Source organism: Antechinus flavipes, chromosome 2, assembly GCF_016432865.1.
Source record: "Antechinus flavipes isolate AdamAnt ecotype Samford, QLD, Australia chromosome 2, AdamAnt_v2, whole genome shotgun sequence".
NCBI lineage: Eukaryota > Metazoa > Chordata > Mammalia > Dasyuromorphia > Dasyuridae > Antechinus > Antechinus flavipes.
Window position 1 is genome coordinate 399,430,990 of NC_067399.1, and position 26,536 is coordinate 399,457,525.

General features: G+C 38.6%; 1 protein-coding gene across 10 annotated transcripts in view; it reads left to right on the forward strand.

The window, feature by feature from the left end:
- The window catches only part of TCOF1 (treacle ribosome biogenesis factor 1), a 69,686-nt gene extending 44,781 nt beyond the window's left edge, over positions 1-24,905 (forward strand). For 7 of the 10 annotated variants that reach the window (XM_051978708.1, XM_051978711.1, XM_051978714.1 and 4 more), the window contains 4 exons: positions 1,373-1,525; positions 17,542-17,710; positions 22,339-22,549; positions 24,282-24,905. In XM_051978708.1, coding sequence (XP_051834668.1) covers positions 1,373-1,525; positions 17,542-17,710; positions 22,339-22,418 — 402 coding nt within the window. In that variant the 3' untranslated portion in view covers positions 22,419-22,549; positions 24,282-24,905. Of the gene's footprint in view, positions 1-1,372; positions 1,526-17,541; positions 17,711-18,544; positions 18,627-22,338; positions 22,550-24,281 lie in introns of those variants that run through there. The other 3 variants (XM_051978709.1, XM_051978710.1, XM_051978712.1) reach the window with 3 other exon arrangements.
- The last annotated feature ends 1,631 nt before the right edge of the window (positions 24,906-26,536 follow it).

The window sequence follows — 26,536 nt, forward strand, 5'->3', positions numbered from 1 at the left end:
TTTATTAAGCACCTACTATATGCTGGGCACTGTGCTAAGCACTTTACAAATTTAGCTCTCCCAGCTGCCCTGGGAGGTAAGTGTAAGTTTTTGGTGGGCAAAGTAAAATTTGCCTACACTCACATAGCTAGAAAATGTAGTCAATACATGAACTGATGCTAAGTGAAACGAGCAGAACCAGGAGATCATTATATACCTCAACAACGATACTATTTGAGGATATATTCTGATGGAAGTGGATCTCTTCGATAAAGAGAGTTAATTCAGATCAAAGATGGACAGAAGCAGCTACACCCAAAGAAAGAACACTGGGAAACGAATATAAACTGCTTGCATTTTTGTTTTTCTTCCCAGGTTATTTCTACCTTCTGAATTCAATTCTCCCTGTGCAACAAGAAAACTGTTCAGTTCTGCACACATATATTGTATCTAGGATATACTATAACCTATTCAACATGTAAAGGACTGCTTGCCATCTAGGGGAGGGGGTGGAAGGAGGGAGGGGAAAAATCGAAACAGAAGTGAATGCAAGGGATAATGCTGTAAAAAAAAAATTACCCTGGTATGGATTCTATCAATAAAAAGTTATTAAAAAAAAAAGTGTAGTCAGAATTGAACTCAGCTGAACTGGATAGCATGGGATGGTACGTTGATATTTGAAAGATACTAAGCAGAGGAAAGATCTCAGCACATTGTGGATGGAAGATTTTTGGAACCATATGTGCACGATCAACCCCATATATATCCTGGAAGTGCTGTGATCAGCCATATTGGGGCAAGATCTGTAATATCATCAAGCTACAGAGCATTCAGTAGAGCAGGTGGGAGAGTTGGCTGCTTCAGTCTCCACAGATTTGAGGTTGCTCTGGGATGACTCTGGTTTCCTGGGACAACTAACATGTGATTTTTCTCTGCTGGGAGAGTTGAACTTCCTTCTTCCTCTGTAGTCTTTCATAAAAGTCAGCACAGAAATAGGGAATCCTAGTTCTGGCCCTGCCACTAATTCCTGGATATGAAATCTTGACCAGGTCCTTTAATTTTCCTAGACCTTATTCTAAAGAGAGCTACAGCCTGGGCCTATATTTCATTCTTATACCTTAGGAAATCCCTCTATCCATGCAGATTGTTGCCTTCTCAGAATCTTGCCAACCTAAAAGTGATTTTGTTGAGAGTCATCATAGGCTTATAGTTTTCCAACTCTAAAGGACAAAACAAGCCCAATCAGATGAGATTATATGTGAAAAAGTATTCTGAAAAAGAACTATTATTAAATCTCCATTATTAATTTTTATTGAGATCTCTGGGCAGATGTATCATCACTTTATCTGAGGATAATTTTTTCTGTCTCCTTGCCTCATCCTCATTATCCCAGGTTTCATCAGGGAAGAAAACTGAAAAAGCTGGAACTGTCAAGAACAATGTAGGGAAAGTGTCTACTGCATTGCCAGACAAGCAATTGGCTGCACCTGACACTACTAGGAACCATAAATCTGAGAGTAACAATGGAGAACCGCCAACTGCCCAGGTAGGACCCTGGAGTTCCAGGATTTTCCTCTTGTCCTTCCTTTCTCTTAAGTCATCCCACTGCCCAAAACAGCATTATAGTCCTTATGACTGGTCTGTAAAAAGACACTCAACAAACAATTATTATGTGCCTACTGTGTGCAGAGCATCCTGCTAAATGTTAAAAGGTTATCTCTGTTTTTATGGATCTTAACAGTTTAGCATTGCAATGAATAACAAATTGGTAATTATAATTATCAGCCTAGATTATTTCGGTAGTTTTCCCTTGCATTAGAAATATCTCTTTGGCATTAGCAAGTATATGGGAGGTAGATTTTTGCTTTATTAAGCTTAACATCCTCTCTCCCATCCACCCTATCTCCCATTTTTCATCCTTCCAACTCTTCCAAATCCACTCTTCCTAGAAAGCCCCTATTTGTATTTTGAAATCCTGCAGGAGCATTTAGGGGAGAATCTAGGACAGTTTGGAGGAAAAGGTTCAAAGAGAAAGTCCTTCTTAAAACAAGGGTTCTTAACCTTTGTGTGCCATGGACCTCTTCTCAGAATAATATTTTTAAATAATTGAAGGAAATGCTAAATTTCAACTAAAGGTTAATAAAAATAAAGATGTACTTTTTTATCTAGCCAAGTTCACAGACTCCCTGAAATCTATCTGTGGACCTCTTGGGGGTCCATAGACCTCACATTAAGAACCTACATTAAGATCTTCTGTTCTAAGGAAAATCAAATATGTTTTCCAGAATTTTTTACTAATCCCACTTTCATGAATGACATGGAATTCACTTTTTTGTCAGGTCCTTGTTCTTGAACATTTTTTACACCCTGAGCATGAGGGAAGCATCTTAGTAGGGAGCACTGAGGTATATGTAACCCGGCCTGGCAGTACTCCAGTATCATAAGCAGCCCTCTCAGTGCTGGCACTTGGGTCAGGTTCATCCTCCAATCACTTCCCTCAGTCCATAAGATAAGTCTGATGAGGGCTTCCCATAAAGGCCTTTATCAGAATGAGTCCTGAGGTGCCACATCTACATATCATTGAATTGAAGCTTCTGGATACTTCAGAGCTGTTGGGCCGCAGTCATTGGGAGGCTCTCAACACTGCCTTACATATACTATCTATATTTGTTTCCTGGAGGGTTCTGGCAGCTAGACTGTTAGTGTATATGATTTTACCAAGCCTGCATATAAATAAATTTGTTTTTTCAATATCTATGCTAATTCAAGCCATTCAGTCAAACAGAAGATTTATTTTGCTACTTCTGTGTGCCAGGCACTCTGCTAAGCATTAAGGATAGAACCACAGTGGAAGAAATTATTCCTACTTATGAAGAACTAGCATTACAAGAGAAGACAAAATAAGAGGAGGGATGTGTGTGCACACAAATAGAAGAATATTCAGAATTTAATGTATTTATATATAGTAATTTGAACAGTTAAGGAAATAAGGAAAGTTTTCATCTAGAAGGAAGTGTTTTTATACTCATGATTATGTTAGTTACCTATCAGACATTATTCTTATACTATTGTTTTATCTTCTTCAGTGAAATGGAACTTTGATTGCAGTTATTGAATTAGATAATGCAGCCATTTGGCTTGAGGCCATAATTCTACATTCTGAGGCCAGGGATCCTTGCCATTGAGACATGGGCTATGGTCCTGTCTCTGACGGAGTAGTGTGGGACCTGACATTGATTGACCCATCTTGGGAATCTTCTGCAGTCTGACAACAGAGCCCATCTTCCTCCAGCAATGTCTTTGTGAAGGAGCATCAGGCTGGGGGTCTCTTTGTGCTGCTTTCACTGGGATCTTGACATCCAAGAGCTGATGAAGTATCACATTTAGCATTTTTCTCACCAGTTACCAGCTGGCAACTTTTTCCTTTGGAAAATCCATCCGAGCATCCCTCCAATGGAGAGTAAAGATTTGGACTGTGATGGAATCTCCTGACCCTTTTTTTCCTCTCTAGCTTCTTTTGTCCCCATTTTGCTGTTAGACAAATAATTTCATTTGGCTGCTTCCTGATCCTTGTTCTTTCCTCCAAAGGTCTTTTTTAGTGACATTTTATGTAGTGATTTAAACAAATCAAGAGACCTGGGCAGATAGAATAATAGAATGTTAGAGCTGGAAAAAACCTGAGGAATGAAATTTTTAAAAGCATTTATTAAGTGCTTCCTTTGTGCTGAATGCTGGGGTTACTAATGGAAGAGCAAAACAGCTCTGCTCTGAGAGAGCTCACATTCTGATGGGGCAGATATATTCATGGAAAGTTTCAGCTGCTAATAAGATGGAAAAGGCACATCATCCTTCAGAACAGCAGCAGGCAGATGGCAATGACTCTTTTTAATGCCATTTCCATTGATAAATTCTTTTAAATTTCTGATATTGAACCATCTGACAATTGCCCAGCACTTGGGTGGCAAGAACTTCCTTTTCTGTTTCTTCAGGAGCTTTTATCTATATAGGGGCTACTTCCCAGCATGATGTCTCCAGGGTATTTGGCTGGAGGTATTGCTGTTCAGGGTCCTGCTCTTTCTCCAGGAAGGTCTAAGGGGAGATAGTGGTCAAAGTGGTGATGATTTGATCTGCCGGGCACTTCTGCTGCTTCTCTTCAGAGTGCCCTGCTATTTTAGCTGGGTTGGCTTGTCTGCCCTAAGAATGACAGCTAGTTGACAGTTGATGGGCATAGCTGGTCTCTTTTCCTTAGGATTTCTTCCATGGATGGTCAGTCTGTGTAAGATATGGACTAAAAGCAAGATGAGTGATCTGGGGGTAGGGTTGCCACTCTCTTGAGTTTGTAGGGCCCCTTCTCCACAATGATTTCTTCTCTTACTGATGGCTAAGGAGGCTAGGCTGGAAGCCAATCTGGTAGTTGGAAGGTCACTTCTATTTCTTTTCTTTTTCTTTTTCTTTTTTTTTTTTTTGTTTACAAAACATGCATGGGTAATTTTTCAACATTGATCCTTGCAAAACTTTCTGTTCCAACTTTTCCCCTCCTTCTCCCCATCCTCTCCCTTAGATGGCAGATAGTCCAATATATGTTAAAGATGTTAATATTAAATCCAATATATGTATACATATTTATACAGTTATCTTGCTACATAAGAAAAATCGGATCTAGAAAGAAAGAAAAAAACCTGAGAAGGAAAACAAAAATGCAAGCAAACAATAAGAGTGGAAATGCTATGTTATAGTCCACACTCAGTTCCCACAGTCCTCTCTCTGGATATAATTGGCTGTCTTCATTACTGAACAATGTGAACTGGTTTGAATCATCTCATTGTTAAAGACAGTCACATCAACCAGAATTGATCATCATATAATCTTATTGCCATATATAATGATCTCCTGCTTCTGCTCATTTCACTTTGCATCAGTTCATGTAAGACTCTCTGAAATCATCCTGCTAGTCATTTCTTACAGAACAATAATATTCTATAACCTTCATATATCATAACTTGTCATAATCAGCCATTCTCCAATTGATGGGCATCCATTCTGTTTCCAGTTTCTTGCTATTACAAAAAGGACTGCCACAAACATTTGTGGGTTCCTTTCCCTTCTTTAAGATCTCAGGACACTTCTATTTCCCAAAAACCATATAGTCCAGTTTTCCCAATCTTCTGGTCCATAACAAATTATTACTAGTTTGTAAAACTTTCATTATCAAAGGTCTGTAGTTCTTTTTTTTTTTTTCTTTTTCTTTTTCTTTTTTTTTTTTTTTTTTTTTTTTGCTGAGGCAGTTGGGGTTAAGTGACATGTCCAGGGTCACAAAGCCAGGAAGTGTTAAGTGTCTGAGGCCAGATTTGAACTCAGGTCCTCCTGACTTCAGAGCTGGTGCTCTACTCACTGCACCAACTAGCTGCCCCCTGAGGTCCATATTTCTTAAAATTAAAAAAAAAAAAATGACTCCTTAAGTTTTTTACTCCTTAATTGTTCTTTAAATTAAAAAAAAAAAAAAGGCTTCTCTTCCTCTCCCATTGGCTCATGGATCATGAGTTACCCAAAAGCCATTCAACTAGAGGGAGATAGAGTACTTCTCACTAGCAAACTTAGACATTTTATTGGCCGGAAGTCTAGTTTGGGCTAGAAAACAGTAATCTGGTTCCCTTTATATACAAGCAGAAATTGAGGCCCTGAGAAAGAAGTGACTTGTCTAAAACCACATAGCAAGGTAAGGCTGGAGCTGAGAGTCTCCAGTTCCCCATTATTTTCAGCACAGCACTATCTTATCATTTTCAACTATTTAGCTGAATAAATTTTTAAGAATCCTTCCCCTTTAGAATAGTATCTAAACAGATGGTAAAATAGAAACTTGTTCTCATTGTAGTACTGGACAGTTAAAAAGAGTACCTAGAACTGCTTGGTGCATTGGGAAACAGAATATGTTTGGAGTCCAGTTACCTGCTTTGGGTCCAGACTTCCACTTAATAACTTGTGTGACCTTTGGCAGGTGATGAAACCACTCGAGGACTGTGTCCTCTTCTGTAAAATGTGGATTTCATGACATTGAAAGATCCCTTCCAATTTTGAATCTTAAATTCTGTGAATTAATAGATTTAGAGAAAATGAGATAACATATTGATGGGACTAAATGAAATAACAGGTATATCTTAGAACATTCTATATATTGAAGCCCTGTAAATAGAGCACTGGGCCTAGAGTTGAGAAAATCTGAGTTTAAATGGCCTCAGACATTTACTAGTTGTATATGACTCTGATTAAGTCGCTAAACTACTCTATGCTTAGTTTTTTCATCCATAAATGGGAATGACATAGCGTTTATCTCCTAAGGTTGTGATGATTGAATAAGGCAATATTTGTAAAGGATTTTGCAAATCTTAAAGTATTGTGTAAATGACTCTCTTTATTATATGTGCAGATTCTAGATTCTGTTAAATTTTTTAAAAAATCTTAGACATCTAAACATTGCTTCTGAAGTACAGAATTAGAATTGGATAGTGGCATTGGGAAAACTACAGGTTTTTGGTTCTTTTCTTTTTTTTTTAATGGTCATTATCACATATTTCTGTGTTTTTACAGTGGCATAATTTAATTTTTTTTAGAAATTTTTTTATTATAGCTTTTTATTTTAAAAATACATACATGGATAATTTTTGACATTCATCTCTATAAAACACTTATAATTTTTCCCCCCTCCCTTCACTCCTCCATTTGGCAAGTGATCCAATATATGTTAAACATATTTCCACAAATATGCTATACAAGAAAAATCATATCCAAAAGGAAAAAAAATGAGAAAAAAATGCAAGCAAACAACAACAAATAAAGTGAGAAACACTATGTTGTGGTCCACATTCAGTTCCTACTGGGTGCAGATGGTTTTTTAAAAAATAATTTAACAGTCCTAGGGAAGCTAATCCATCCTGGCTATGTAGAAGGCTAACATGGGCTCCTCAAGAGCTGCTTTTCTTTCTCCTTTCCCTCTTCAGGATGCTAGATAACTTGGCACAATGGAAAGATTGATGGGCTAAGAGGCAGGAAGCTCAGGTTTTGGTTGTGGTTCTTCTGCTAGTGAGAAGTATGACGCTGCTCTGTGTATTTGTTTTCTTCATTTGTAAATGATCAAATAAGATAATATTTGTAAAGTGCTTAACAAACTTTAAAAGCACTACGTAAATATTAGCTTTTGTTATTGTCTGTAAGTAATGGGTAGAACTTGATGATGGCTCCCATTAAGTAGTAATAGGCTGTGATTTTGTGATTTGCTCTCGCCTGACCTCAGTCTTCCCTCTTTGTACTTCGTTAATAATTACATTTACCCAGCTCTTGCATTCCATCATTTCCCTTCCCAAAGCTGCTAGGAGAGTTTGTTAATTGCTTCCCTGCTCAGGGACAGTACCGGGGCCCTTGGGCCTTAGAGAACAGCAGCACAGCTCAGTAAAGGCAGATGGAGGAGGAACCGACCCTTTTCACGGGTAAGCCTGAGATGAAACAAAGCAGGCACCGGATCCAGCTGGGAAGGGGATCCATTGCCGGTTGGGGACTGCCCACCCTCTTCAGGACTGTTGGTAGGCTTTCCCTCCATCCCTTCTCACGCCCAGGCGGGAGAGGTTTGGTCCCAGGAAGAGCTGACTCCTCTCAGTGCTCCTTTGTCCCCCGTCAGCCCCTCCTCCCTGATCCAAGGCCCCTCGGCAGTCTAAGGCTCCAAATTCAGGGCTCTGGGCATCCTTAGTACATGATCGGTAGGGTGGGGCTTTCTAGGCTCTCCGTGTCCTTAGAGCCTGCAGCCACGAGGTGGTGCCAGAGAGTCACCAAGGAACTTGTTTCCCCACCCCCAGCCCAAGCTCAGGTTTCTTTCTTCGCTTATCTCTTTTGTAGCTTGGTTTTGTAACCAGAAGCTCAGGTCACCTGGGGGGCTGGAATTTCCTGTGGCTGCTCTAGAACTGGCCTGGCCCAAAACCCTCTGCTTTTGGCTGGGCCAGGAACAGCCTTTTGAGGAGATGATAGTGGATGGGGATGGGAAGCCTGATTGAGGGGGAGGGGTGCCTGGCTTTGGATTTAACTGGATTAGGGCCAGCAAGCCTCTGGAGGACAGGATACTTAGCTTTCCTTATGAACAAAGTGCTTTCTTACCTTAACAAAGCTTTTAAGATTACCTCCTTTAATTCTCAAAACAATCCTGCTGGGCTAATGTAGCTTTTCCCCCCATTTTTAGAGATGGGGGCTAAGGCACAAAAAAGGTCAGCAGCTTGGCCATGGTTACCCATCTTGACTACAAGTACAGAGGCATTTCTACAAAATGCTGCCATGTCTGAAAATGTGAGCTGTTCTCATCCTCAGTCCCTGCTGCCTCGCTATATCACCAACAATTTTATTTCTTTGTCTTTTCATATATAAGAATTTTTCTTGAGCTACCATTTGAAAGGACTGCTATCTGTTTGGCTTTTTATCTTTATTACTCCTTAAAGATACATGGTCTCTTTCTTTTCTTTTCTTTTTTCTTTCCCTTTCCTTCTCTCTCTCTCCCTCCCTCCCTCCATCTCACTCTTTCTTTCCTTTGTTTTTGTTTGGCACAAACAAGAGTTAACATGGGTGGGCATGAATGGGCTGCCCTCAGCATCACTGTGGGAACTCCTAAATCAATGAGATCACATTGGAGTGATACTTGTCCTATATGGAATGCCAGAAGGAATCTTAAAAGTCATCAGGTTCAACTTATATCTAAATAGAAAGCCTTCTCTACATAACACTCATTTTTTTTTATAAATAATTTTTTTTATTGATAGAACGCATGCCAGGGTAATTTTTTACAGCATTATCCCTTACACTCATTTCTGTTCCGATTTTTCCCCTCCCTCCCTCCACCCCTTCCCCCAGATGGCAAGAGTCCTTTACATGTTGAATGGGTTGCAGTATATCCTGGATACAATATATGTGTGCAGAACCAAACAGTTTTCTTGTACAGGGAGAATTGAATTCAGAAGGTATAAATAACCCGGGAGGAAAAACATAAATGCAAGCAGTTTATATTCATTTCCAGTGTTCTTTCTCTGGGTGTAGCTGCTTCTGTCCATCTTTGATCAATTAAGGCTTTCTTTATCAAAGAGATCCACTTCCATCAGAATACATCCTCAAACAGTATCATTGTTGAGGTGTATAATGATCTCCTGGTTCTGCTCATTTCACTCAGCATCAGTTCATGTAAGTCTCGCCAGTCCTCTCTGTATTCATCCTGCTGGTCGTTCCTTACAGAACAATAATATTCCATAACGTTCATATACCACAATTTACTCAACCATTCTCCAATTGATGGACATCCTTTCATTTTCCAGCTTCTAGCCACTACAAACAGGGCTGCCACAAACATTTTGGCACATACAGGTCCCTTTCCTTTCTTTAATATCTCTTTGGGGTATAAGCCCAGTAGAAACACTGCTGGATCAAAGGGTATGCACAGCTTGATAACTTTTTGAGCATAGTTCCAAATTGCTCTCCAGAATGGCTGGATATAACACTCATTCTTAGTAGTTATTCATTCTCTCTCAAAATTTTCCATTCATGAATAGCTCATCACTTTGTCTTCCACACTTCTTTTGGACAGTCCTATTGTTAGAACACAGGCTGTTTTTGCTTCTCTCCCCTCCCTTCCCCCTTCCTCCCCCGCCCTTTGATCTCTACAGCATTTGGCACAGAGTTAGGCATTTGGTTAATGCTTGTTGACTTTAGAAAGCTTTTCCTTACATTAATTCAAAATCTCTCCCTCTGTAACTTTCACCCACTCTTTTGAACTTGGCATTCAAGTGCCAAAGGAACAAACCTAATCCGTTTCCCACTAGATAGCCCTTCTGATATTTGAAAATTATGGTCATGACCTTCCTGTGTATTCCCGAACCTTATGATAGTTTCTCATCCCCTTTACTATCCTGGTGGCCCTCTTTAGGGCACAATTCAACTAGTCAAAATCCTTCTAAAATATGGTGTTGCACTAGATGTAGAAATTCCTCAAGAAAAATAAGTAAATAAATAAATGAAGATAAGAATGAATTCTTTGTGAAATCTTGAACAGGGCAGGGCATAGTAGAACTGAAGGACTATCTCTTCACTCATTCTGGATAACAGACATCTAATTTATTCTCCTAAGGTATAATTAAAGTTTGTTTGGGGACCTTTTGACTGCTAAATGGTCCTTTATGAAGTTTACAGATCTAAGATCTGTTACAAACTACTTTAGCCACACTTCTGATCCTGTACTTTTTAGCCACTGAACCCTCTTGTCGTCAAAATCTTAATCCATTGGGGTTGGGGGGGAGGGAGTTGTGTTTTGTTTTTGTTTTTAAAGGTAATTAAATTTATTAAATTAATTTTAAAGGTACTTAAAAACCCTCTGATTTTTGTTGACCCCAAACATAGTCCAGCTGACAAGGCTGCTGTCCCTATGAAAGCTGGGACAGTTCCCAAGAAGAGACAAGTATCAGAGAACAGGGAACAAAGCTCATCTGAGAGTGAGAATGATGTGATCCCTGATATCCAACATCCAACTCTTCCTAGTAAGACCCCTGTCCTCATATATATATTTATGTTTACATATATATGTATATGTATATATACACACACACAGATGTATATGTGTGTATGTGTATGTATGTGTATACACACACACACACACACACACACACATACACACATATCTGTATATCTCCAGCCACTAAGGGTCAGATGTTGGGTTGCTGACTATTAGTGAGTGGAGTTTGCAGGATCCTATATAACTACAGTCTAGATAGATGGAGGGGCGGGGAGGGGGGGACAGGCGAAGAAATCTCCTTTTCGATACTTTGATTTTGGTATACCCCCTTCCTCTTGAAGGGACATTGGCTATCCTGGTATAGGAAAAGTCATCAAAATTCTACCTGATTCTCTTTGGACAAATGCTTCTGATAGTATAACTGGAAGCATTTTTGAAACAAGGATATTTTTGACACTTTTGCAAGGATTATCTACTTATATTTTTATGCATGTGATTGATTGGTGAAGAGGAGATACTGGTAGAAACAAAAAATAGTAAGTAGGGACTCTTAATTTTATCTTTGCAGAATAGATTGGGGGTGGGGGGAAGAAACACAGTATAGACTTGGTCCATTCTCTTTTGCACTTAACAAATCTCCCTCACTCTTACCTGTTCCAGCAATAAAGGTCAGCATGGTGAAAGTGGCCCCCATGTGCCAAAAGGCAACTTGTTTATCCAGCACTGGCCAGCCTGAAGCTAGTAGTGAAGAGTCCAGTAGTGAGTCTGCCTCTGAGGAACAGGGAACAGGAACCTCCCAGGTACCTGGAAAATGGCCTTGAGGAAGGAAATTTAAAACAAGGCTTAGGGTTACTACTTCTGTTCAAGTCCAACTGACTAGTTTGTTGGCTTTCGTATAGTCTGTCTTTTGAAGTGACAGGGTAATATAGTAGATGGAGTCTAGACTTAGAATTAGGACACCCGAGTTCAAATCAAATCAAAATTTTACTAGTTATCTGATCATGGGCAAAACACCTACCATCTTAGGATCTCCACTCCCTCCTCTGTCAATTGAGACTTTTGGGGGTTTTGTACAGAGTACAAATGTAAAGCATTTTTATAAAAAGTGAAATGTTAATTTCATTATTAATATTATTATTATTAATTTTATTAATTCATTATTGCTGCCATTACTACTACTACAGCTACATAATTAAGCCTGAAATCCAAACACCAATTCCAAGATTTTTCAGGTTTCCTGACTTCCCATCCTTTGTATTTCAGACCATTTCTTCAGTCCTATATGGTTAACAAAGGGCTGTCTTTGCATTGGGCCTGGAAGAGCCATCAGAAATATAAATAATATCTTAATTTTTTGTAGCTAAAGAAATGTAGATGAAGGGAGCCATTCAAAAGCTGCCAAGGAACCTTAAGAAGGTCTTAAAGTGGCTCCTTATTCAGGATTGCTATAGAACATGTATTCTTTACCCTTTTTGTTTGTCACATGGCACTTTCTGGTACTGCCCATGGATGCCTAAGATTTTAAAGGATTAAAAAAAGACAATTATCAGTTTTGTTTTGTTTTTCCCAAAACAAGTTCATGGCATTATTGCCATGAATTGTATATTTAAGCACCACTATTGTGGAAAGAATTCTCAGTCAGGTATGGATATTTCACTAATTGATTTCTAAGGTCCCTTTCAATTTGGGAGTTTTCAGTATTTCAGAACTAGAACCTGACCCCAGGGCTGATTTATGATTCTGAAGTCCATAGTTCTCCTCAGAGGGAGACCAAGCTTCTTAAATTATAACAACCCCATGTGATGTTTCATAACTTAATGTAGGAATCATGAAATTATGATTTATTGTCGGTAAATGTTTGATTTGTATACCTGTTGTATATACCTATGTACCTAGAATCATGTTAAAATTTTTTATGTGAAAAGTTTTCTCAGACAGAATTTTAAGAAGCCCTGAACTATAGAATGGGTAATCTACACCTGTTGTACCTTTAAGGACATGGGGAAGAATAAAAATTTTTCCTCTTGTTTTTCTTTCTTTTTCCCTTTGGCATAATAACTATCCCTAAGGTGTAGTTGAGATTTTTTCCTCCCTATATATTTTGAATTATCAGATCAGGAAGATAATTTCTTTGTTATCTTTTTTCTTCTTTTTGTATAGCGCAGTTTATAGCATTTAAGAGCTGGAAGAGACCTCAGATATCTAATGAAATGCAACTCCCCTTCGTTATAAAGAGAGGGAAACTGCTCATGAAAATATACGGTTTCTTACATCTGCTTATAGTTTTTATAGTTTTCAAATTATCCCAACAACCTAGAATGGAGGTCACACACACATATATCCCACAAACTCTCATTGCAGCCTGAACCAGATTAAATTCTAATGGGGAAATATTTAAAAAGATAAATAAAAAGCAATAGAAGTAGATAGTATGTGGTTTTTTAAGTCAATATGTGGCCCATAGGGATCCTTATATATGGCTTTGTGTCTCCCTTTTCTGTTTGAGTTCGACGTCACTTCTTTAGCAAAGAAGCAGGATGATGTCATCATTGCCATTTTATATAGTTGAGAAAACAAATACCTAGAAAGAATAGCCATTGATGACATGGGATCATATAAGTTCAGTGCTAGTAGAATCAGTACTCAAACCCAGATCTTCTGACACCATAATTGTCGATGCTTTTAAGTGTTTTCAAAACTTTTCACTACTAGCAGTTAGGACCACTTTTCTATTTAATAAGATGCTTTTTTTGTTCTTAGTAACCATCATCAAAAATAAATATTCAAGTAAATCAGGATTTGTAAATGAAAATACATAAAACATTGAATTTTAAATTATTTACAATTTATTTTGAGGTATTTTTTAAACAAACAAAAACAATGACCTGCTTGCTTTCCTTTCTCATTGTTTAAAAAGAAAAGTTTTATTGTTACCTCTTGTCATATCCGGGGGGAAGGAAGTCCCCTGTCCATTTTTCATTAAATTCTCCTTGTAACACAGAAATGAAGGTCAATAAAACCCTTTAACATAATGCCCACGGATAACTGACAGTGGATGCAGCAAAGCCATATGACATTATTTTTTCTCTGTGACTATCATTGGTCTTCAATTACTTAAGAGTTTATTTTCCTTTTCATGATGTTTTTACTCATTTGTCATTTTTTCTTACATACACTTTAAACATTCTGTCATTATTTATTCTGTGTGTGTGTGTGTGTGTGTGTGTATGTGTGAAGCAGTTTGGGTTAAGTGACTTGCCCAGGGTCACACAGCTAGGAAGTATTAAGTGTTTGAGGTTGGATTTGAACTCAGGTCCTCCTGACTAAAGGGCTGGTGCTCTATCCACTGCAACCCCTCGCTGCCCCTGTCATTATTTATTTTTTTACTGTAGTTTATAAATTATCTAATTCTGCTTTGCTTCTTCACTCTGTATCATTTACTCCAGTGAGTCTGCATATTACTTCCTCCATGGATAGATTTCAGCACTGAGGGATCCTTGTTCATGATCTCCCATAGTCTCACTATAAGGACTAGACACAAATTGGAATCCCTATCCTCTCCTGCTGGGTAGTGAACCCCCAGGAAACCCCATAGACTTCACTTGGCATCTCTCATGCCTTGCTCATGTCACCTTCCTACTGCCTTTTTTAGGACCACTTGCCAGAAAATCATACAGAATCCAAAAGGGGCACTTTAGAAGTCCTCTGTGCCAGAAGTGTCAAATTCAAATTGAAATAGATCCCTCAGGGCTGCATATTGACTTCAGAAAACAAAACAAAAAAACTACTATTATCTATGCTATATGTTAAAACATTTCCCAGTTATATTTTAATGTGGTCCATGATGCTCTTGGAACTTTTGCAGGCAGTGAGTTTGATACGTTTGACTAAGTCCAACTTGATTGTTTAAAGAAACAAGATTCCTCTGTACAGTCAGTATGCCAGGCAAGAAATCCAGCCTCTGCTGGAAGACCTCTACCAGAGAGTAATCCAAGAGCTCCCAGAACACCTCAATCCTTTTTTGGACCGCTTATTGTTTAGATAAGTTTCTTTAATTGATTGTAAGTTTACCTCTATAGTATCTTTTTTATAGTATCTCTTGTTTTTACTAACTATAGCCAACCAGAACAAGTCTTTCTTTATCCCAAGACAATTTAACAGATTTTGGAGTCAGACTTTCAACAGTGGAATAGCCTTCTTTGGAAGACTGTGGACCCCTATTTACTGGAGATTCTATATCTATAAGATATTCTATAGGATACCTATAGTGACCTATAGATAAGGTCACTTACCTAGGATCTTGTAGAAGGGTATAGATTGCACTCTGCCTCCTTTGAGGTTTTTTCCAACATTCATTAATTGCCCCTAATTCTTTCATCCATCTTTAGCTAGGCAGAAGACTGGGCAGACCTGGAGTCAGAAAGACCTAAATTCAAGTTCAGCCTCATAGACATTTCCTAATTGTGTGACTCTGGACCACTTAACCTCTGTCTTCCTCAGTTTCTTCTTCTGTCAAAATTGGGATAATAAAATGGCACTTACCTCCCAAGGTGATTGTTGCAGGGATAAAAGGAAATAATATTCATAAAGCACTTTGCAGACTTTAAATTACTTTATAAATTCTAGTTATTATTGTTGTTGGTGGTATTCTTATATAACATGACTTCCAATTTTCTTAACCACCATTGGTCCTGTTCTAGCAGCATTATTAAAATTTTTTAAATGAATAGAAAGAACCATACCATTATACTTTCTAAAATGGGGAAGTGAACATTTTTGTATTTGCAGCTGTGATCTGACCAGAGCAGAGAAAGCAAAGCTGTAACTCCTTCATTCTGGAAGCTGCTGCTCATTTTTCCTAATGAGGTTGCTTATTGCGAAGGCAATTTTAGACTGGCATTGATTTATATTGTTTGCAGCCCATGACAGCACCCCAACACCTAGCACTGGTTCCACTCTATCATTATGCACTTTAGGCCTGCTGCTCTCGCCACCTACCCCTTGTACTGTACAGGTTGAGTAAACCCTTCCTGTTGTTGGATTTTCTCTTATCTTTGTTGTCAACCCTTGGTATGTCTCTCACTCTTCTAAACTAAGCAGGCTCTCTGCCCTAGCCACATTGCTGCAGTATTATTCTTCCTCATCCACTCCCAAAGTTCCTTACCATGAAGAAGGGTACTCACTACATTCGTTGTATTTATTTTATTGTCCTTCCTGCTAATAATCATCCCTTAACTTGAGGTAGTATTTTCCAAAAAAGTTTTCCCCTGTCCTTTTCGAATGGTTTCTCCTTTCATTATCTTACTTATACATGTACACACACGCACGTGCAAGCGCAGCTGGCTATTGTTACTGTCTAGGATTTTCTTCCTTTTCTGTACTCATCCTTTACTAGTCAGCCCCCACAAAGCTCTGGGGAAGTGCATTTTTTCTCTACTTATGGCTGCTGATACCTTTGCCTAAGTTCCTTGTCAGTACTTTCTCCTAACCCTTCCAAGCTCTATGGCCTGTGAATCTTGGTTCAACCAATTCAGAGTTTAGTTATTTCCAAAACATTCCTTTATTTAAGAATAAATGAAAGAAGTTCCAAAATTTAGTTATAGAGCCCAGAGCCATCAGATGGCAGAGCACAGAACCCTGAATTAGAATGACATGTCACTTCCCAGTGACTCCCCTCTACCCCACCCTAGGGTTTCTTATTTCAAGTAAGTACAGAAAGCACAGTCAGGTAGAACAAATCAGCACAGTGACTGTGGCTGAAAATAGATTCTCTGCCCCATCTCTGCCAAGAACAGAAAGGCTTACTTCATTCACTCTCAGTTCATCTCTGAGTTCATCATTGATCAGCGTCATAGCCACAGCCACTGCACTTTTCTCCCCTCTTGGTCATTGTGCATATTGCTTTATGTTTTACCTTCTTTCCAAGGTCAAATGACACAAATATTCCCAAGTTCTTGGAATTCTGTTTGTTATTTTTTATAGCATAATATTTAATTCATATATCACCACAATTCATTCCACTATTCCCCAATCGATAGCTTTTCTGTTTGTTCTTTGCTATGACAAAGTGCTACTATAAATATATTTTTGTATTTGTTGCTATTAGGTATATATCCTTAAAGAAGGTCAAAGATCCTACATAGCTATATCAATAGTAACATTGACATATACTTAAAGAGATATACCTTGGAGATACTGTAAGTTCCATTCAAGACCACTGCAATAAAGCAAGTCACATGAATTTTTTGTTTTCCCAGTGCACATAAAAGTTATATACTGTCATCTGTTAAGTGTACCAGTAGATTATATCTAAAAAACAATGCAAATAATGTAATTTAAAATTTTTGCTAAAAAATGCTAACTTATCATCTGAACCTTCAGCAGATTGTAATCTTTTACTGATGGAGGGTCTTCACTTGATGTTTGATGCTTGCTGACTGACCAGAGTGGTTATTACAGAAGGCTGAGGTGGCTATGGCAATTTCTTAAAATAAGATAGTAATGAAAATCTTAGATGTTTATATGAATTCCCAGCATATTTTAGGTAGCCACTTTATCAAAGATATTTTCTATGTAAATTTTCCTGTTTAATCGCTTCTCTTGTTAAACCTAACAATTTTGATTTTGCTCATACAGAAACTTTTCAGTTTGATGCAACTGATTACATGGTTTTCTTAATTTATCGTGTTCTTCATTCCTTATGATGTACTAATATTCCATTACATTAATATGCCATAATTGGTTCAGCAGTTCCTCAGTCATTGGGTACATATTTTGATCCAAGTGGAATTGTCGGGTCTCAAAGAGAATAGTAGACATTGATTGAAAAGAGGATGTAGGAGAATAAGACTGCTTTAACTAAGAAGATATCAACAGGGTCTATGACAGACTTGAATTTTGAATGCTGAATTTGAAGTATATATGAGGAGGCAGGGATGAAGTAACTTATTTCCTTCTTCTTACCTCTCCCTTTTTTTCTCCAGTTGGATTAAGATGCCATTGTTTCTAAGAGACTCTTCATGTTTATTCCACAGACCACTTGTGACAAGAACAAAACAACTAAGCAGGACAAGAAATCCAAGCTTGCTGAGAGGACCCAAGCCACAGCTAACCAAGACAGCATTTCTGTGACTGCTAGCAATGGTATAAAGAGTGAGAAAGAAGACTCAGATGCAACCAGAGCAAAGCAGGCACAAAGTCTAGGTAAGGGCGCCTAAAAAATGGCCCTGTGTCCCTTCCACTAAGCTTTGATAGAGGTGGAGACAGCCAAGGGCAGGATGTTTGGGAGGAGACTAGCAAACTAAGATGGAAGAATTTTAGTACAGAGGAAGAGCAGGATCTTCTCTGGGTTCTTTCTTCTGTTTCATGCTAAGCGAAGGGTTGGGCAGTTGTCATTGGCTTCTCATGGACTCAAGGCTAGCAGGGATCTTGGAAGTCAGAGCCCAGCGCCTTCATTTTGCAGACAAGGAAGCTTGAGGCCCAGGAGAGGTTAAGTGACAGGTCCTCCAGCAGATTACTATGAAAGCCAGAACTGGAGCCTTCTGACTCCATGTGCAGTGGGCTTCTCCTCATGCCAGCTGGCCTTTAAAGGTCCTCTCCAGTTGAACAGTTAGCGTGCGGTCTGTGCTGCCCGTGCATCTCTATTTAGCATGGTAGAGCGTCGTTGCCATTTTAAGCTCCATTTTGAGAAAGCCTAGACCGAGTCTTCTCTACTGATAAAGGCAGTGGTGGCCCAAGATAAAAGAGGGGCCAAGGTAGCCCCAAAGTGTTTGAAGTTTGCTAATAGAGGGGTCCTCTTACTAGCATTTGGTTATTTCTAGAACCCTGAAAGTTTGTGGAAATCCACCTAGAAGGAAAACTTATATTGAGAGATTTGAAAACAAAAGGAGAAAAGGAAGCTGCTGATTTGGTCTCCAGGAGGAGAATCTAGCGGGGATGGAAAGTGGGCAGAGAATGAGCATTGGGGGAAGCCAGCCCCTGAGAAGGGCCCTGTCCTGCCGTCCCTTCTAACGGGACCTGTGTGTGCTTCTCCCACAGGTCTTTCCCCCAAGGGCAAAGCATCAATGAGACAGAGAGCCCCAAGGATTCTAGTGAAGATGAAATTATAGAGCCTTCCCAGGTAGATTGGGGAATGTGGGGTAAGAGGGGAAATGTTCTGTGTCCCTGAGTAATTCTATCAGCTCTTGTTATTAAAGATGGATCTCGCGGAAAGTACAGAGAGCCGGCCAGGTCCAAGGTCTTCCCCATTAACTCTAGGATTATAATACATGCAGAAAGTGTGGAGCCAAAGTGGAATGGGGGGACTACGTTGAGACTCGCCTCAGAGGCTATCTTGGGGATTTGGTTTGCTTCCTTAGGCCTCAGTTTCTTCATCAAAAAAATGAGGTGTCGAACTCAGTCATCTCTTCCAGTCCTAGATGTGTGATTCGGTTATCTGTATTGATAAGGGATGTTTCCTTCTTAGGAAACCACAGATACAGGTTGGCTTTATGAGAAACCAGGGCATCTCAAGGCTGTAGTCAACAATCCTATTTCTCCCATTTTACCAGTGAGGAAATTGAGGCTCAGAAAAATGAACTGATTCATTCTTTCAGTTGTTTATTTACTTTTTTTTTTTTTTTTTTTTTTTTTGCTGAGGCATTTGGGTTTAAGTGACTGCCAAGGGTCACACAGCCAGGATGTGTTAAGTATCTGAGGTCAGATTTGAACTCAGGTCTTCCTGATTTCAGGGCTGGTGCTCTCTCCACTGCACCATCTAGCTGCCCCTTGTCTATTTACTTTTGTTGTTGCAAGCAATGGCAGGGAGAGCTATTAACTACTAAGAGAGCTATAACTAGAACATGCAATTCTCATTGCATTGTGATGGTTTCATCACATTTTACAGCATTATTCATCACCATTTGTAAACATTTTCCTGTATATGATCTCTTTATGCTCTCATAGTCTTGGGAGGTAGGTTTTATTATCAGCCCCATTTTACAGATGAGGACACTATGGTTGAAAGAGTTAAATAGCTTAAGATCACGGCCAAATAAGTGTCTGAGGTTGGACTTGAACTCAGGCCTTCTGATTCCAAAATTAGCACTTTATCCACTGATAAAATGAAATACTGCTCATAGTATTTTATGAAAGCATTAGCAATTAGGCCACTACATAATTTTTCAAAATATATCCAATATATAATATATTCAAAATATGCTGTAAATTGGTAGTCTTTAACTTTGGGGAGGGTACATTAGGTCTTTAAGTTTTCATACAAACTCTTATAGTATTTGAGCAAAGCTTTAACCAATATCCTAACATTCTTCAGGCCCATTAGTGCTTGGTCCTCTGTTTTCTAGAAGCATGACTAACAAAAGAATGGCTTTTTAAAAATTACTTTTGTTTACTTTTTTGTTTGACATTTCACTTCCCAATAGTCTTCCATCTCCTATGATTTTCTTCCCTTAAGAAAATATTTTTTTCAAATTTTTATCAAAATTAAGTGTTCATAGTGATTATAACTGATAATATTTGTAAATTTTCACTCATAGTTTACTTTTTATTTTTTTATTTTTATGGAGGCAATTGGGATTAAGTGACTTGCCCCAGGTTCACTTCACTAATAGGACATGTCAAATATTTGGAGTCATTTTGAGCTCAGATCCTCCTGACCTAAGAGTGGATACTCTATTGTGCCATACACTGTGTGCCTATACCTCTTTCTTAATAGGAAGGAAGGAAGTATACTGTTGCTTATGTATCTGGAGTTAACACTGGCCATTGTGTTCCATAGAAATTCATTTATATTTTAGTGGTTTTTTCATTGATAACATGGTAGCCATTGAGTATATTATTCTTACAAGGTTCTGTTTACCTTACTCTATATCTTTTGAAAAGACCTCTTTGGTTTTCCAGATTTTTTTTTAGAATTCTTCATGTTCCTTCAATCTGTTTATTGTTATTTTTATTTATTATTCATTCCTTTAATGTAGTTATGTAACACATTCCTTTGCATTGATATTCCACAATCTGTTCGTTCAGTCATCCCCATTCAATGGTCATATTTGTTTTCAGATTTTTGCTTTTTGCAAATAGTGCTGCTACGATTATTTCAAAACATATTGACCCTTTCTTTTTTGACTTCCTTGGGATATAGCCCAGGAGTTCGGGATTGTTGAATCAAAGATTGTGACCATTTTGAAAACTCTTACATAATTCCAAATGGATTTCCAGAATAGTTGGATCAATTCCCAATTCTGCCAAATGTGTGTCTTTTTTTTTTTCTCACAGTCTTTCCAGCATTAACTATTTCTCTCTCCTATCTTCTTCCTCTTTTGATTCATGTAAAGTAGTATCTCAGTGATGTTTTAATTTGCATTTTTTCTTATTAATGATTTGGAATATTTTTCATGTGGTTGTTGATAATTTGCATGTTGTCTTTTGAAATCTATTCTTACACTTTGATGGGGTTTTCATTTATTTTTATTATTACTATTATTTTTGATTCTGAGCCTCCCCATCTCATCTACACCAGAAATACAGCACCTCCTTAAGAACCTGATTCCTTTCCAGGAAGTGGCTCCACTTCTGACCAGTGCCTGTTCTCTCCTCTCTGAGCAGCCTGGTGGTCCCGGTGTACTCAAGGCCTTACCAAACTGGTGCTGGTAGACTTGGCTCAGCATCCTCATCTGTAAAATAGGGTTAGTCATAGTTGCATTTTCACTCCACAAAGTGGTTGGGAACAAAATACTTTGTAAATTAAAACCCATAAGTTTTTTTGAGTCATTTCAGTCAAATTCTACTCTTCTCCAGATTTGAACTCAGAAAGAAGAATTTTCCTGACCCCAGGCCTGGCACTCTACCCCCTGCACCACCTATCTGCTCAAAATGAATATGAGTATTATGTCTCACTCTTCCATTAAAATCCTCCGGTGCCTCCCAGTAGAGTGGAGGTCACTCTGGGATTTCAGAGGCTGTACCGGCCCTGCCCCTGGGGGGTGAAGTGGTCATCCATGAAATGGTTTGGGAGTGCTCGTCGCCAGGAGGCTGGCCTCTGAGCACATCCTCAGAGAGGGCTCAAAAAGACCTTAGAATCAGATAGTCAGATCAAAGAGGGAGGAGCCCCACCATGAAAAGACTTAGTTTTGTCATCCATGTTTACTGAAGTTTATGTAGACTATACTACAACAATGCCTTCTTGACCCCCCATGCCTATGATGTCTTTATTTTAAGAGGAAGGTCTTGATTTTTAATTAACAAGCTCTGCTATTGATCTGTATTAGTAATAAACAAATTCTGAGAGAGAAAAACCTAGATTGATTAGGGTAAAAGAGAGATCACAGGACTGCTGGGTGACTTAGGGCATGTAGTGTCATACCTAAAGCCTCCTCTTCCTGAATTCAAGTCTGCCCTCAGACACTTAACAGCTGTATGACCCTGAATTAGAGAAGGAAATGGCAAACCAGTCTAGTATCTTTGCCAAGAAAAGTCCAAATGGGATCCTGAAGAGTCAGACACAACCAAAAAACTACTAAATAATAGACTACAGGCAAAAGGCAGGGCCTTCGCCTGGGAAAAGGAGAAGGCAACTTTCCTATGATGGATTTGGAATTAGAGAACATGGGTTCATGTCCTCTTTTGCTCCTCTCTACCTGGGCAAACATGGGCAAGCCAGTCCCCTTCTCTAAGGTATGGTTCCCTGATATTTGATGTGAAGGAATGGGACTGTACCCTCTCCAGAGTGTACTAGCTGCCAGCTCTGTGATCTGGCCCCAGACTGTGGGCACTGGATTCTGATAGCAGCCTTACTTCTGCTCTGATCTCTTGTGTAACCTGATGTGTCTTGTCAGTCTATCCTTTCAGCCTATGCATTTCCCAGTTCATCTCTCCCTATATCCATCAACCCTCAGCTACAGAAGGCACCTCCTAAGCAAAGACCTGAAGCAGTTACCTCTGCAGGCCCAGCTCAGCCAGCATCTTCCAAAGAAAGTCCTCAGAATGACAGCAGTGATTCTGAGACCGACAGTGAGATAAGATCAATAGAGAAGCCTCCGCAAACGGGTAAGTACAGGGTCTCTGCTGGCAGGATTAAACAAATCTATTGGCCTGAACCCTGTTTCCTGAAATTTCTAGCAAATAGAGGCTCAATAGTGTTAATGTTAAGTAGCAACTTGAATATGGAGTAACTATGTTCCTTTGTTAGTGAGGGGCTTCTGCACTCAGAATTCATCAGTTCTTTCTCTGGAGATAGATAGCATTTTAAAAATTTTATTGACGCTTTTTATTTTTAGATCATATGCAAGGATAATTTCTCAATATTGACCCTTAAAAAATCTTGCATTCCAGATTTCTCCCTCCTTCCCCCCAACCCCTCCCCTAGATGGCAAGTAATCCAACGTATGTTAAACATGTTAAAATATATGTTAAATCCAATATATGTATACGTATTTATACAATAAATAGATAGCATTTTTCATCATGAATCCTTCGTTGTTTCTTCTGAAAACTCTGTTTATATCCTTTGAGCACTTACTAACTGAAGAATGCCTCTAATCTTTGTAAATTTGGCTGTTGCCTGTATATTTGAGGAAATGAGGCCTTTACCTGAGAATTTTATGTATTCTTCTCCTCCCTCTCCTCCCCCCAGTTTCCTACTATCTTTCTAATTTTGACTGTATTGGTTTTACTTGTACAAAATCTTTTTAATTTCGTGAAATAAAATTATCCATTTTATTTTCTGTGATTGTCTGCATTTCTTGTTTGGGCATAAACGTTTCCTTTATCTATAGATCTGACAAGTAAAGTTTTCCATGCTATGCTAAATTAGCTTGCTTATAATAACACCCTCTTTTTTGTAAATTATTTACCCATTTTAGCCTTATTTTAGTATATGGCATGAGATGTTGGTCTATACCTTGTTTCTGTCAAACTGCTTTTCAGTTTTCCTAATGGTTTTTGTCATATGATGAATTCTTGACCCAGAAGCTTTGATCTTTGGGTTTATCAAACACTAGATTTCAGTAGTCATTTACTTCTGAGATCTGTGTACTTAATCTATTCTTTGATCTACCACTCTCTTAGCCAGTACCAGATTATTAGGATGATTACTATTTTGTAATATAGTTTGAAATTTGGTATTAGGCCATCTTTCTTGACTTTTTTTTCATTGATTCCCTTAACATTATTGACCATTTGTCTTTCTAGATGAATTTCATTTTTTTTTCTACCTCTGTAAAATAATTTTTTGGTACTCTGATTGGTATGGCACTGAATTAGATAGAATTCTCATCTTTTACTGGTTCAGCCTACTCACTAGCAATTAATATTTATTGTTTAGATCTATCTATATTTGTATGAAATCCAGATTGTGTTCATATAGTCCCTGGGTTTGTCTTAGCAGGTAGACTCGTAAGTATTTAGTAATGGAGTTCCTCTTTCTAATTCTTTCTGCTGGGTTTTGTTAGTAATGTATTGAAATGTTGATGATTTGTGTGAATTATTTTAAATCTTACAACTTTGCTTAAATTGTTACTTGTTTCTGTTAGATTTTTAGTTGATTCTCTAGATTCTGCAAAGAGTGATGGTTTGGTTTCCTCGTTGCCTCTTTTTATTCCTTCAGCTTCTTTTTCTTGTCTTTTTGCTGTAACTAGCATTTCTGAAACAATATTAAATAATAATCGTGAATTTCCTGAGTCTTGATTGGATGTTACATGTGACTTTTGACTTGTCAAAAGCCAAACATAAATTGATCTATTCCAGAGTCCATGACATCATTTTCCCTCCCAATCTCCAGGAAAAGAACTTAAGATCTCAGTCTCCAGGCGTCAGATGATAAGAAAGGGGTTCAAGCCAGGAGCAGTCAATTGTAAAACTACTTCACCCAAACAGGGGAACGACTGTCAGAGTCCCATGCAGACTATGGCTCCTTCCAGCCTCCCTTCTCTAATTCAGCACCAGGTCTCAAACGTTAATGAGAACTCGGAGCTTAACAGTACATTCGTCAGTTCCAAAGCCACTGGAATAATAATGCTCAGTGACCTGCCACAACTAGAGAAGAAGAAAAAGAACACTGAATCCCTAAAGCCAGGCAAGGGGAGCAAGAAGTCAAAATCAAAACGAAAACTGACTGAGGAGGGCCCTGTTGCTAAAGCCCCCAAGAACAAGAAAAAAAAGCTGATGGGTGAAATCCATAAGGATGGGGAGGTTTTACAAGAAAAAACCCCTGGAGCTCCCCAGGTGGGGAAGAAAGAGAAAGCTAGTAGTGATACTAAAGAAAAGAAGCCAAAGGGGCTGCATCACTCCAAGAAAAACAAAGGGAAACCAGATGGAAATGTTACAGTCACAGTGGGAGAAAGTAGAGAAATGCTAGGTACCAAGACCAAAAAAGCGAAGAAGCATAAAAAGAAATCTGACAAGAGTAAGTGCCTGATATTCAACTTCTAAAGTACATCTTCCAGGGCCCTCTTGAGAACATGCAACTCAGTGTTCCCTATCGTGGGTCAGAGAAGTTCCCAGACCTTTTGGGGGAACCTACTGATGGGCAAAAAGATGGTGCCCAAATGGGAAGTATCCTCAAGGACATAATTCATGTCCTTGCTGCCAGGCTGCCCTTTCCCATCTCTTATAGTAGAGCATAGCCAAAGTTTTGTATCTATTTCAGTTACATATCTCAGGGGTCTCATATCTTAGTTGAGTGTCTCTACTACACAGGGCTGGAAGCCTCCCATCACTCGGCTCTAGTCTTCTGGAAGTCTGAGTAGCCCCAGAAGGTGGAAAATTATATGTGGATTCTATATTGAATCCTAAAGCTACCTTGCTCTTTTGGCTCAGATTTTTATCTTGTTCTTGAACAAGGTAATCCTGGCATCCTAGATTCCTTCTTATCTTCTCACATCCCAGCCCTTTAAGTAACAGAGCCTATTCTAATATCCATTAGTCATAGTCATTTTTCTTTTCCTGTTTCTAGAGAAAAAGGACAAGGACAAAAAGGATAAGAAGAAGAAAAAAAAGAAGTCCATTTCCAAAGATCCTAATGCTGCCTCAGTATCCCTCAAGAAAGAGAAGAAAAAGGTAAACTGTGGAATTGAGCAGGAATATAATGCATAGAGTTTAACTTTTTTTTTTTTTTAACTGGATTAGTGTTATAAAAGCCAAGAAACTCACTCCCAAAACTCATCCTTGTTAATTTACAGAAAGGGAAATTGAATGATTTAGGTGCAGTGATTTGACCCAAGCTCAGATACCACAGATTACCATAGATAGTAAATAATAGAATTGGGATGTGAACCATAGTCCCCCAGACTACAGTTCTGTGCATACTATCCCACACTGCCCTTACCACACACTATTCACATTCCACATTCACTTTTTAGCTCTGCTAATAGGAAAATATAGATGTGTTATTTGGCTCTACTCTGCTTGTAATTATAGGTAGTATTTCTTTACACCTATTTTCTCACTGAGCTTTCACAATACCCCTATGAGATCCTTGGTACAAGCATCATTATCCCTATTTTACTATATCATTTTGGACTAGGCCCGTGATTTCATTGGCTTACGGAATTCCCAGGAGGAAACTCCTTCTTCTAGTACTATTGTTATTTTGATAACAATAGCTCATAAGCACATAATGCTCTAAGGTTTAACATAGCCTTTCTTTATAATAAAACTATAAAATAGAGCACTAATTGTGGTATCCCCATTTCACAGATTAGGAAACAAACCCAGAGAAAGGAGAAATGACTTGTCTCAGATCACATAAAATCAGTATTAAAAGGCAGGGCTCACATCAAAATCTCCTGGCTCCAAATTCTAGGATACCTTCTACTATCCCAGGGCTTCTTAGCCTTATTTTTGTCCTAAACCTTTGGGCAATCTGACAGACCCCCTCACAAAAATGCTCTTAAAGGAACAAAATTGGGATTACAAAGAAAACTAATTATACTAAATAGTTTTCAGAATGTTAAATAAGTTCATAGGCTTCGGGTTTAAGAACCCTCATAACATGTGTTGCTCCCCATTTTAGAGATAAGAAAGACATAATTCGGT